Source organism: Manacus vitellinus, unplaced genomic scaffold, assembly GCF_001715985.3.
Source record: "Manacus vitellinus isolate BGI_N305 unplaced genomic scaffold, ASM171598v3 scaffold_50_pilon, whole genome shotgun sequence".
NCBI lineage: Eukaryota > Metazoa > Chordata > Aves > Passeriformes > Pipridae > Manacus > Manacus vitellinus.
Window position 1 is genome coordinate 4660732 of NW_021940612.1, and position 14092 is coordinate 4674823.

At 37.7% G+C, this 14092-nt stretch overlaps 1 protein-coding gene across 2 annotated transcripts in view; it reads right to left on the minus strand.

Annotated features, from left to right (window-relative positions):
- Window positions 1-827: 827 nt before the first annotated feature.
- The window catches only part of FRMD3 (FERM domain containing 3), a 74768-nt gene continuing 61503 nt past the window's right edge, over window positions 828-14092 (minus strand). For both annotated transcript variants that reach the window (XM_029962899.1, XM_018080964.2), the window contains one exon: window positions 828-4209. In XM_029962899.1, the coding sequence (XP_029818759.1) occupies window positions 3614-4209 (596 nt within the window). In that variant the 3' untranslated portion in view covers window positions 828-3613. The remainder of the gene's footprint in view (window positions 4210-14092) is intronic.

Below are 14092 nucleotides of genomic sequence, written 5' to 3' on the forward strand. Positions count from 1 at the left end.
CTGAAACTAGAAATATTTTGTTTCATAAACACTAGTTTCATTGTGGTAAGTACTTCAGAATGCAAACAGTGTTGATATACTGTGTTCTTATGTTAAAGCAGGAACACAAACTCTTTTAAGGCTGTGTTATAAGCTACACCATTTTAACTGAATCATTAGGTCTACCTGCACTATATAGTCCTGTCCCTTTACATTTCAAATTGCTGGAGTCTATGTAGATTTTCTTTCTATACAGTACAGTGATATGTGCATCTAAGTGTTTTATGTGCTCAAGAAACTGCTTCTATTTCTCTTAGCTCCCCAAAATGATATTCAATTGCCTCACTGCAGACTGTACATTTCTTACCAAATACTTTTGCACTGTCTGAGCTCCAAACCAACTCAGTGTAAGCAAGCTCCCTCCAAAAGGTGCACAGCTTTGCTTGTATAAGAGTCTAGCCAGACCTGCCTCCAAACTATTGCAGCCACAGGTCACCACGAGGGCCTGACTGTAGAATCAGCCTCTCAATTTGTATTCTGTGCACAGCAATTGTATTTGGGGGCAAATGCAAGACTCTTACTAACTTTTATGTGGTAACTAGGCAGACCAATAAGCTCTTGATTATGAACCTAAAGCTACATTAATAATATCTTATCTTAAAGTACTTTTAGTGTCTCCCCAGTTGATGAATAAAAAAAGCATGCAAAAACATTGCAAAAGTTCTAAGAAATCTGTACTATACTATGTACTATACTATGTACTATATACTATACTATGTATTTCTTGACAAAAGCTGTTATTTATAGAACATCTTTTGACCACAAGAACTGTCATAACTGCAGAAAGCTTTTCTCCAGTGTAATTTTATTAGGGATTCCTGCCATCATATCAACATACAAAACAATCAGGATGCTGACATATAGAAATGTGAAATTCACCGTACAAAGATAAGGCTCAAGTTACAGGTATATTTTCCCCTTACACTCCATGAAATAAAACCATTTTTAATTCTTCCCAGAGTTGTGTTTATAAATGGTAGACAAATCACAAAATAGATTTCAAGTACATAACATTTTACAATATAAACCAAGCACAGACAGAAATACACAATACTGTACCTATAGATGCTGCATTATCCAAGTCTGTCATCCTTACTAACAAAATACGATACTGCTACTTTCTCTGAATATACCCAACTATACCCTTCTGTGCATATGACATGGTCCTGGCCTTTAAGTTACAAGAATCCCATGACTTTCAGTTAAATTATGTTGATAGACCAAAGAATATCAGGAAGGAAGGGAAGAATTTTAAAAGGCCAAGCCTGAATGCACATGGTTAGTAAATGTAAGGATATGTGCACACACACTTGCATTTAATCCTACATAAAACTTCACTGCACTGCAGATTAAGTTTTCATGCAACTGAGCTATTTTCTGATAGAGTTAAATCAAGCATTACAATACTCCTACTTCTGGAGTATTCAGGGACAAGACTATAGGATCTAACTTTTTTTTTTTCTAAGTTGTTGTCAGACTTCATAGGAGCCTGTATGGAACAATGTCTCCACAGTGCAGCAGGATGTCAGCTCTCACAGCCTTTACTAGTCAAAACACCTTTTGTGATGCCTTTGTTTAGAAAAAATGCAAGTGAATTATTTCCTGTGAAGACCAAATATCTGGTTAGTTCACTCACCATTTCTATTAGGCTGAATGATTATTACATCATGGGAAAGGATCATTTAGCTGCAAGTAGCACAGTAAGAAATACATATCAAATAATTAATCAATAATGATTCTGCTGGGGAACAGATTGGCAAGGACAAGGACATGAGAAAAAAAGCAGTTATTTAATTTAGCCTTTGTTGGTGGGGAAATGAACAGCAATCCAAAAGTTTTCAACTGAGAAAAGGAACTCCCAAGCCCTATAACTGTTCTGTTGTTTAAAAACTGGAGAAGATTAGAAGGGAAGAGAAATCCTCTAAGCAAATCTAGATACTTGCAAAGTCTTACATGAGAAAATCAAGCAAAACCAATTCGCTGATATTGAAACTAAAGGAATTTATTCAGTAGGAATTAGACATCTGGTTATAATGTGTTAAATGTGTTAAATCTAATAAACTAGCCTCAAATACGTCTCCAATTCATAAATATCTAAGCTGGAGTAAGACTTTGAAGCCAAAATCAGAGCTCCCTAGTTTAAACAGGAAACAAATCTGCACTAAGACAGGGAAGGGAGACGAATAAAAACTTCCTAGTTTTAAATACAACCTCTGTGATATATTTGAGGGCCTTCAAATGTTCTCAGCATTGACAAGATTTTTACTTAAGTATATTCTCTAAGCTACATTGGAATACCTTTAGATATACAAATCCATGTTACACAAAACAGCATTAGATCTTGTAACTTGGCTAATAGTAACAAGGGTAAGTATGCTGTCATATGTGAAAGGAAGCATATTAGTATACACAAAATTTGTCTTAGATATTAGTAATAACGGGCATCAAGGATGAAGATGCATCTCAAAGTGTTTAAGCCTTTAACTGTGAGCCAATAGAATACTTTATGTCAACTGTACAGCCTAATGTTTTGCTTTTAAAAAGGAATATGAAAAATTTATTCCTTTTCCTCCTTTTCCTGTTCTTTATAATTCTCAAAAGTAAGTCTCTCACCTACTGATTTAGTTTTGGCTCTTTTTTTTTCTTTTTTTTTCCTACTTACTATTATTGTCTTCCATGTTATGTACAATAATCTACATTTAGACTGAAAACTCTATATCCTTCTAAATGTACTTGGACTATCTTGTAATGACTTTCTACAGCACTGATAAAGTGGAACACAACCTAACAGATAAGCGGAAGGATCATTTCAGTTCTGCTCACTTTCACAAGCTTTACAGCAGTGCCTTTCAGAACTTCTCCTGTGTACTTGCTGTCTTTCACCTCCCCCAGGCAGCCTCTACTGAACTTGAGTGAACTTTCTATGTGTTTCCCAAACAGTCCCTCCGTATAGAGATACATTAAACTCATTCATTCTCCAGCCAATAGTTTAAAAACAAATAATTGCTAAAACACTAAAAACACCCTACATGCCCTTGTGTATTGTTCTTACCAATGGGTACATTTAAATAACATCATAAGTTGTCTTTTGCTAAAAATTTACCAAAGTATTTTAAACACATAAAAATGTAAAAAACAAACAAACAGAAAAACAAACAAAGACCAAAACCCAGCATAAACATTGCTTGTATAGGCATTGGTTAGAAGAGATTGTTGCACTAAGGAGTATATTCAAAAAGATTTTCTTTCAGTATCATCAGTTTTAGTGTCATGGATTGAAAGGTTAAGGACAATCAAACTTATTGTGACCCTCTCTTATATAATGTAATAGATAAGCAGGAATTCTGAAATGTAATTAAAATAAAGCTTCTTTTTGGTTATTGAGAGGTGATTGTATAAGCCTGTAATGAAAATGGCAATTTATATATGTAAAGGGAATTTCAGAACCCGAAGAGTCTGTAACAAACTGCATATGAAGGCAGCTATCAACTGATGGGTCCAGGGGCATTATGGAAAGCTGGAACTAACTGAAATTTTGAATATAGCCCTTAGTTATATCATATTTATGCAAAATTTAAAAGCTGCCCAGCATATCACGCATGAAGTTTATTTTGCAAGCCACCCACTGCCTAAGGGGGCAGTAATATTCAATATGAAACTGCTGAAACTCCGGCGTCTGACGGATTTCATGGAGGAAAGAGATTTGAAGGTCCGACTCCAAGAGAACAAGAAAAAGAGGGAACACAAACAATAACAGTCCAAGGCCTACAAGGAAAAGTCTGGAGAAACTCTTCACAAAAGCATTCACCTCTATGTTGCCCATTAGAAAGTCATAGCTCCACCTAAGCGCTCTCCGAGCTTCTTTCAGTTCTTCCTCCTCTGCAATTAAAAATGCATTTTCATCCACTTCAAGTTCCTCAAATGAATCTGTATCATCTTTCTCATTTTCTGCTCTCAGACAGGTATCAAAAAGCATGTCAATCTCATGATCAACAGGGGTGGGCAGTAAGCTGGCGCTAGGACTGTATATCAGTTCTGAGATGGCTAATGGTTCCTCTTTCATCCTCTCTTCCTGTTCAGTGTCAAGATCAACATTCTCCTCAGTATCCTTAATTGGGGAGCTTGAAGTCACAGGTACTGAAATCTCATCTTCCTTTGACAGTTGGATACCTGAAAAAAATGAGATTAAAACAATGATCCTAATTTCTGGTGCTCTGGTGGCAAAACTCAGCTTTCCAATAATATCTAACAGACGTTTGAAAAGAAGATTCTGCAATAATTTTGCATGTTGAAACCAGTCCAAACAGCAGAAATTGAAAAAACTCTTTATGAGGGCATCTTTACAACACTGCAGTACAACAGATCTGCTTAACATTGTCTGATGCAGCTAATGGCATAGTGCAAAACAGAAAACAGAACAATTTATTTCTACTGGCAATCTGACTTCTGCTATGAATGGATGCCTACTACATACGTGAATTGGTGCTATTTGGTGAATAATAACAACAACCACCACCTACGTTTATTTCTTTGAGAAGAATGAGTGTGATAGATAATAGCTGAGGTTGAGAGCTTTTAATAGGACATGACATCAAAAATAGGCACTAGATTATCATGATAAATTCATTTTAACAGTAGAGAGGACAAAAGGAAGGAAGGTTAACACACGATATGAGGATTAGGTATCATTGAAATAGAATGAAAATGCCTCACCTGTTAAATAAGCTCCTTCTTATGTCTCAGGTTTTTTTTTCCAGTCATCTAATTCTTCATACTCAGGAGTCTCTTTTCTCTCTCCTCTTTAAATTTTTTTCTCCCCTTTATAGACCAGTCTTTCTTATGACCCCACTCTCTGTCCAAGCTCTTTCCTCTCAAAGCTTACTGTCATTTTTCCAGCCCACCACTAACAGCAATAAGTCTGAAAAAAAGTCTAGCTGTTTACAGCTACATCAGCACTGCAGTGACTGCTGTTAGTTGTCAGTTGCAGGAGAGGAACAGAGGAGAGATGGGCACAGACCTCCCTTACAAAGTGGTATTAAGACACTCTCTCATGGAAATTTTTCCTTTTACATCTTCAAAATGACCCAGACAGATATCTCCCCCTGTAAATTGTTATCTTTTCCTGCTCTCTAGACCTCACTGGTCACACCTCCAGGTGAGGATGCACATTTTGGCTAAATGACCAAAAAGACCATTTCTGCTTCCTCTCATTTCATTCCTGAGCAAGGCAGCTTGTAAAGCTAACCCAGGAAAATAAGGGGTTTTCTTATCAGGTTAGCTATCTGATGTTTTTTCTGCCTGAAGTGGCTTGTCATATATTCCCATGAAGGCAAGGATTATTACTAGGGGGTGAAGAGAGAGAGCAGGAGAGCTCATTTTCCCAGCAGATGTGCAGAGCTGAAATGAAACCTTGTCCTCAATAAAGAAAATTCAGGTTTCTCCTCATTAATTTAATTTGATTACCTAGCTAATAATTCCTTGCCTCAACTACTGTGTCCTCTCACAGCCAATTTAGAAATTCATCACATTTCAGCATGAAAAATGTTTTCTGCTAGAACTTAATGGTTACATGAGTCTTTACATTAACAAATACACTTGCCACAGTCAACAAGGGGAGGACACAAACTGACTGAAACTAGACACAACAGCATATGAAGACGAGGAAGTAAGAACAGAATTGGGGGATCTTTCTCCTAAGCATACTTTAGCAGTAGGTAATGCTGGATCATCAAACCATACTGAGTCCCTTGAGAGTGCACTTCTGATACCTTAAAATAGAGAGGCCAAAATTTTTAAAGTCTGGAGCCCAAATACACCTATCTTTAGATATGAAAATACTGCAATTGCATTTTCAAATGTGCTTTTCACTTAACAGGAGTAAAATTTACTCCTGTTACTTAGACACTTCAAAATGGTTTAAAGAACCTAATTTTATTCTCCCAGTTTTGAGAATCCTGGCCATAGGCCTCTCTATACCTGCTTAGGTGCAAGGTCAGTAATATATCTTCATCATGTTTCTCATCATAGATAGGACAGCTGCAGCTACCGCAAAGAAAGGACACCCCAATTTTTGATTCTTGAGCTTTCTCTTCTTCCCCAGAGTAAATTCCAGCATGCATATAATACACAGTGAACACGAACAAGATCATATTAACTTTCATTAAAACTATATTTTTCTCAAATAACTGGCAAACTTCTGACTTTGAGATTAATTTGCTGATAGCAGGCAGGAGAGGAACTTTTCAGATCAATGTTTCCTGAAGGGGCTGTATTAAAATTGAAATGTGTTGCAATTCTGAAGTAGACATCAAATTGACATTCCACTATTTAATTTCAACTGGTAACAAGAATTTTCAACTCTTTATGTGTTGTTAAGACAATATTAAATCAAAGTAACTGCATTTTACATCAGCCATTACAAGTGTCAATAAATTATATATAAACATTTGAAAATTTAAAATGGGCATTAACTGCTGCTGCAAGCTCTTTTCCTATTAAAAAAAATATGTAAAGCTGTTCTTTTTATTCCTTTATATTCCCCATAACACCGCAACATTTCTTAAGTCTAAAACCGAGGAAATAATTGGCTATTAACCACAGTCAATTAGATTCCACAGTAAAGTTCCAGTCACGTTACAATATACAGACAAGTATGTTGGGTGACTTATATTTTGATGGTGTCAAAAGACACAACTGTAACGTCATTATGGCACATATAATTTATGGCACATATAAACTTATGCAGGCACAAGTACATATTAAAGCACTGAAATTCAAAATCATTCAAGAGTAATGAATGATTATTCATTATTCCAGTAATAATGATTATTACATTATCCCAGTAATACAAATTTAAGAGAAGAGCAAGTTTTTCAGATTATTTACTTTTTGAATACCCTTCAAGAAAGCCAGCTATCTGAAGTAATAAAAATAAGCTAAAAAACCCCAAAATTTTCAGTGTTCCAAAGAAAAAAGAGAATATAAAAGCTAAAGCAAACCCAAAGCCAAAAACTCTTTAATTACTCTACAACGCTGTTTCAAATTCTTTACTCCTATTCATATACAACAATTATTTTGCTACTTCTCTTATAAGGTATCATTTTATATATTTTGTTGGCAAGATTTTGAAAAGTCTACTATTCCTTTAATAATAGTTAGAACTTATATTGTGTTTAGATTTAAAAGAATATGAATTAACTGTTAAATTACCTTTGAGAAGAACTTCTTCCTTCCATTCTTTATTTTATATTTTTACTGGTAATTTACATTACATAAATCAGAATCACTTAATATAGATTACAGGAATATCAAATAAGTTAACTCAGTTTTATTTCTGATATTATATTCCCATAGCAAAAATTTGCTACAGTTTTCTGGCAACCGGACAAACTTTACAGCGCTAGAGATCTCATTCTGCTAGCCAAAATTCAGTATTTCCCTTCCACCAAATACTGGGATTGCTCCAAAACTCTAACTTGCGAGAGCAGACAGGAACATGAACAGCTGAATAAGACATGAGATTACTCTGTTCATCTGTTGTGAACATGAACGTGCAAGATTATCAGCTGCTAGTATTTCAAAAGGGGCCAGAATGAGCAGCTGAGGATTAGCAGGATGAAGGGCAGCTCCAGCTCCATCATTCTTAAGAAGGTGCAGTTGCTGGAAATACAGCACCCCAGAAAAATGTATCCTCTGCTTATTAAAAAATTCAGTTCACAGATCGTCTGGTGGCCGGATATCCTTCACACAGCTTTACTTACCAGACATGCAAACACAATTGCACATCCGTAACAGCTTTGCATAGTGGAGAAAGGAACAAATGTGAATATATGCTTATTTTAAATAGAGAAATGGAAAATAGATACAGCCCAGAAAGAACAGCTCCAGGAACAATTCATACATACACATAAACAAATAAGGTCAGCCAGGCAATTAGGACAGATCCTTCCTATCCATTTTACTACTTCCTCTAGAAACATTGTGTATTCCTTTGCTTATTTTCAAGTTGACAAAATTTACATGTACTATGAAAAGAATCACCTCTTAGAGGGAAGGATCAAGTGACTTTCTCACATAAGCAAAGTGCCTAAATGTCACCAAAAAAAAATGTAGGAGAATGAAACAGAATCTAGAATTGCACTAAACTCAAATATTTCCCTACACAGGATCTATCTCAAAGCAGGATCTCCATCGCAGCCAGACCTCCTGCCCTCAAAAATAGGAGGTAATAGATTTGTACCATACCCACATCCTGTGCCCATAGAAGACACCTGTTCTAGCTTTGCAAGGAGAGTTAATCAATGACAGTTTATAGCAACTGCCTTTTAGGTAGTGACTTGGCCTTCCTGCTGGCCATTACTGTTTGTTTTAGTTTTACGTGAACTTCTAGAAGGGAGCAAAGCTCCCAGTTGCCAGTTCACATCAGTTGCATGTTCTGTGACTCTGTGGTGTTACAACTCACCTCTCAGCTGTGTTGTGTGTTTCAGTGTTCAACTAATGTCACAGCTAGTGCAGCCACTGGAGACAACTGCTCTGCTTTTCACACGCCACAGAGGGCACCAAAAGCAGAGAGACAGGAGCAGAACAGAGCATGGAATACAGCAAGCATTCTGGGATGTCTGCTTCCAACTTCCCTCTTCCCTGGAAGGAGCTCAACCCAGACTTGTTGACCCCCTTCTAGAACCAGGATTAAGGAGCAAAAGGATCGAATGGAGTAGGAGGGAGAGAGAACTGGTATCATGGGAGAAGGAATGAGAAGGCAAGATACATCTGTCAGCAGCTGAGAGAAAGAGCGGGACTGGTGAAGGGACTGCAACGATTTAGTATCTAGCACCAGACAAAGGAGAGTGAGGCTGAAAAAAGCTGGACACTGATGTGAAAGCTTAGCACCCAAGCAAAAGGGCAAGTTGGACATTTCAGCATGCCCACTCAGCTGGGGTGAGCCCTCCTGGCACAAGTCAGCATTGTTCTGAAGTGGTCACAATCACAGTGGGGTTTTCCCAAGGAGTTATACCCTGTGCCATGAGTTTTGCATAACCTAAGTCCTCTCTTTAGGTGCTGATACACAATTTTGGTATGCTGAAATACATATTTTATGCATTTGTACCCCAAAGGGAATAACACACTACAAACACTACAAATAAATCAAGGGGTTTAAGAACCATTGTAGCCAATGCACTAATCTGTTATGATTGGTGTCATATTAAACCAACAAGATGACTTGTACCTATTTGAAGCCAGTATTTAACCTCTCATATGTAAGAATATAAAGTAGAAATCAATATTAATGCTTTTAAATGTTGCTACTATTTTTGAATAAAGGGAATTAGGTGCCTTCTCACAGACGCTTGTTTCCCCTGAGAGATGAATTCAAGAAGCAAAGGCAGCCAGGAGCTACTGCTACTCAGAGACATATTGCTGCAAGAAGCAGCTTCTCATATATCTGCTACACTAAGTGCTTTCTGATTTTCAGATGCCAAAAGAGTGAGAACATTCTAGTCTTTGCCAGGACTTAGTTAATTCTTGCCATTAGTTAATTCTTTGAATAAAACCTCATTTCTGAAATGAAGATTCAATACAAAAGCATAGGTGCCTCATATATAGGTGCATAAAAACTGAAGTAATTCAAAAGTAATCAGTACCAGAGTATCAAAAGTAAGCAGTACCAGAGAAAGCATGGAAAAACAAATTTTAAAATGGCTTATGAAATTAAGGAAACAGACATATTCATTAATTGAAGGGCCAATTGATCTTTGGCAAAGTGATTTCCTAAAGAAACACCACTTTGTTTTGGTTGCAGTCTGAAGCAATACTGAATATTTTTTATTCCTTGGGTCACACTCCTTTTATGTGTAGTGAAAAAGAGCTGAATCAAACTCTGCCCATGTCCCACCTTCCTCCACCACCCTCAGTACTTTATGAAATTATTCAGTATCTAGAGCAATAAACCAAAGACATTTACAATATGGCAGCCTCAACAGCAGTAAAATGCTGAGCTGTCTCCACTGCTGTATTCAGTTCATATTCAAAATCTGCTACTAGCCTATCTTAGTTTTGTCAGAAATTATCACTGTTTCAAAGCATTTGCCCCCGCCCCAGTCCAAAAAATATACAAGGTCAAAATTCCAGTCCTTCATTTGTTACCAATTAACAAATAAATCCCCAATTTTGTCTAAGACAATACAATAAAAGTCAAATTTAAGCTTCATCTCATTCATTCTCCATTTACAACTTTGTTCTTATCAGTAATTTTTCCTTATTCTCTGCTGTACTTGGTCCAACATTGACATTTAGAGTACAACTGCCTTTGCAAGACACTACTATTAACATAAGAAACTAGGGGGAGGGGGGTTAAAAAAAGGGGGTTGAGTAAAATAAATGTAAATTTACCAGCCCTTCTGGCTGTGATCTTGGAGCCATGCCGCAGTAATCGAATGCATACTTCCTTGTTGCAGTGGTTAACCATCCGCAAATGTATGCTTCTCTTCGTTTGGATTTTTACAAGACATTTCACCATTTTGACTATTACTTCCTCTTCTCAAAGTCTTCTAAAAGCTCTGACCTTTTATATTAAGTTCCACTGAGTTTTGAGAGTCATTCTCACTGAATCAAATGACAAGCTTCTAATATGGCCAACAAAAATATCCCAGTAGGGAATAGAACCAGAAGTTATTTTTAAACATTTCCAAATGTCTCATAACATACAATACAAACTTTCACAGCATCCATCTCAGTTAGCAGTTGCTAGTGTAACAGCTGAACCACACACGCAAGCATAAAAATATCTAAGGCATCAAAACATGATGCAGTGAAAAAAAGAGTCCAGCATTTACAGTCTGTTTTTCACAGAATAAATGACAGTATCCCCAATATTTTTCTAAACAGCTTCAATTTGGCCAATGATGTCAGTTCCCCATCACTGTCTGGAAATTATTTGTGGAACATGTATAGATACAAAGAAAAATCCTATGCTGTGCTTACAAACCTTAGTCACAAGGCAAACCAATGAGATGAGAATGTTGTCATAAGCCTAGAATGAAAGCCAAGCTGCCTGTGTATAAACAAGAAGAAAAATTTCTAAGTCTAGGAAAAATTTCTCTCCTTACATATTTGCTCCAGTTCCCACAAGTGGACAACTACTGGACACATTCACATGCACCAGAAAGAAGAGTTGCTTCAGAAGGCTGGGCACTTCTCTGTTCCTGTCCAGTTGAGGTAAGCAGGTCCTTAAAAAAGCCATGACGCATGTATGCTGGCTGGTGATAACTCACTCCAGCTGGAAGCTGGAAGACAACCACATTACACTGTCCTAGTGGGAAAGAAGTTCTTCTGGGTACACTGAAACCACAGAGAGAAGATAAAAGAGTCTTCTGGTGGGGAGGTAGTCTCTCACTTCCCAGAATATTCACTTGTAATGTCTACAACATCTTTGTAAATGGATACAGATAGCACAAACATACATATTCTTCATGAGTCTTCATTACCTGATGTCCTTGTTCCCTCTGCATGAAAAAAAATCAATGACATGCATGCAAATATGGGAGGGGGAAAGGGGTAGGAAAGGGGTTCCTGCAAATATATATTTTACACCAAGCAATTTCTCCCGTGAAAGACACCTGCTTCAATGGAGCTTCTAGAAAACATCCTTATGGTGGTTCCTTTCCTCTCCTAGCCTGCATAGTACAAATACTCAGATGTGGTCCTGTTTACTCCTGAAGAGCAAACATTTCTCTCTTCCTTTCCTTCTCTGCGTGCACTTTCATGCGAGTGTGAGCAAATCAACTGCGCCTTCACTTTCTATGTCCATTTTATCACCACTTCAAAAGTAAGATTTTGTCTGCTTTTCTCATCTTTATTCTCATAACTGTTGTAGCAACCAAAATAGAATCACTAAAATCTCACTAAAAAGGGTTGAGTACCCAGCTACAAAACCTGGAAAGCATAAATTCTTACAGAAGTCTAACCACCAATGTGTTCAATACACATAGAAAAGCCTAAACAAGGACACAAGTGTCACCTGGACAAGGCTGTGAAATATTTCCAACATCTGAAACATTTCCAAATGCTTCATAATGTACCTTACAAACCTTCATAGCACCCATCTCAGCTAGCAGTGGTTAGCATAACAGCTGAACCACACAAAAGCATAAAAACATTCAAGGTTACAAAAATTAGTGCAGTGGAAAAAAAGGCCAGAATGAGCTACTGCATATCCATGTTGATGAATAAATATGTATCATTTATGTTTCATGTGACCATGCTCATGCAAAAGAGAAATGACTGTGTGATTTCAAGTTGCTTTCCATGAACCATGTATACGCAACTAAGAGAGATTTATGTTGAAATCTTACAACTAAATCAACAATTCCCTAACTCTACTATCTGTCAGCAAGAGTGCCTACAAGAAAAAAAAAAAAAAACAAAACAAAAAAAGCAAAAAAAAACCCCCCACAAAACCCCCCCCAAAAAAACAAAAAACCCCAAGTTGTTCCTATAAAAGCTCCATATGCCTCTCCTCTACAATCAAAGCTTACAGAGCTCAGAACTCACACACAAACAACTAGACTGATGGTAGTGTGTTCTCATTTCCATAACTGAATCATTAAGGTTGCAAAAGATTTTTAAGATCATCAAGTCTAAACCCTAACCCAGCATTGCCTTGTCAATTAAACCATATCCCAAAATGCCGCATTCACACACCTTTTGAACACTTCAGGGGTGTTGATTCAACCATGTCTCTGGACAGTCCATTCTAATGCCTGACCACCTTTATGGTGAAGAAAGTTCTAATATCCAAACTAAACCTCCCCTGGTGCAACATGAGGCTGCTTCCTCTTGGCCTATCATTTGTTACGTGGGAGAAGAGAAGACCCCACTTGGCTACAGACTCCTTTCAGGTAGTTGTGGAGAGAGATAAGGTCTCCCCTCAGCCTCATTTTCTCCCAGCAAATGACCCCAGCTCCCTCAGCCACTCCTCAGAGGACTTCTGCTCCAGACCCTTCACCAGCTCTGTTGCCCTTCCTGGACACACTCCAGCACTTCAATGCCTTTCTTGCAGTCACGGGCACAGAACTAAACACAGGATTTGAGGCACAGGCTGACTAGTGCCGAGCACAGGAGGTCCTTTCCATGGTCCTTGCTCCATGCATAGTTGAACACATTATGTTTCTTTAGTACTGCTATAGGGATTCTGTGGCTGCATTCTTTTACCATCTGATTTGGGTGAGACAGCTTTCTGCCAGTCCTGATCACTTGGCAATTATTTTGCAGGTGGTAGTTCATTATCTGGATCTTTTAGCACTAGATGCTATCAGGGCTTCACATATTTGAGCAAACTGTATTGTATTTTTAAAAAAAGGCAAAACCATACCTCTTGAGCCACAGGATATTGAAGGGGTTTCAACAAAGTGATGAAAACTTCTTTTAAGTCACATGATACTTTTGCAGTCAGATTTCATGAATGAATTATTTGGCTAATAACATTGACTTTTGCCTTTGGAACAACAAAAGTGAAAGTATGCTTCAGTGGGCCCAGTCATATAGAGAGACACCAATGCTGTTTCGTGTGTGTAGCAGACTAAAAGCAGTCTTTCAGTTGAGTCTCAGTGCAGTTGTGTCAGTCTCAGGGCTAGATGTCTCTCCCCTCCCCACCTCCTGCTCATGCCCTTACCCTCATACAGGACCTTGCCTGACACTCTGATGAGCCACTCAAAGGTTGACTCAGGCAGTAGCAGGGCACTGTAAAGTTAAGGGGTTGTTGTTTTGTTTTGTTGTTGTTATTGGGAGGGAGGGGTTAGTTTGGGGTTTTTTGTTGTTGCTCTGAATTTGTTTAAATTTACTTTTTTTTTGAAACTCCTTCTCCCAGATCACTTTGGGGTGATTAGTGATGGTGCAAGGGAGAAGATGGGAATCCACAGAAGTAGATTAAGTACATGCTGGGGAGAGAGCCAACATCAGCGTTAGAGAACTGTGAGATAAGTTCAAGCTGCACTTGATATTATAGCCAAGTTTGCTGCAGGAAAATATTGTAAAAGGCAAAATACTGTTAACTTAG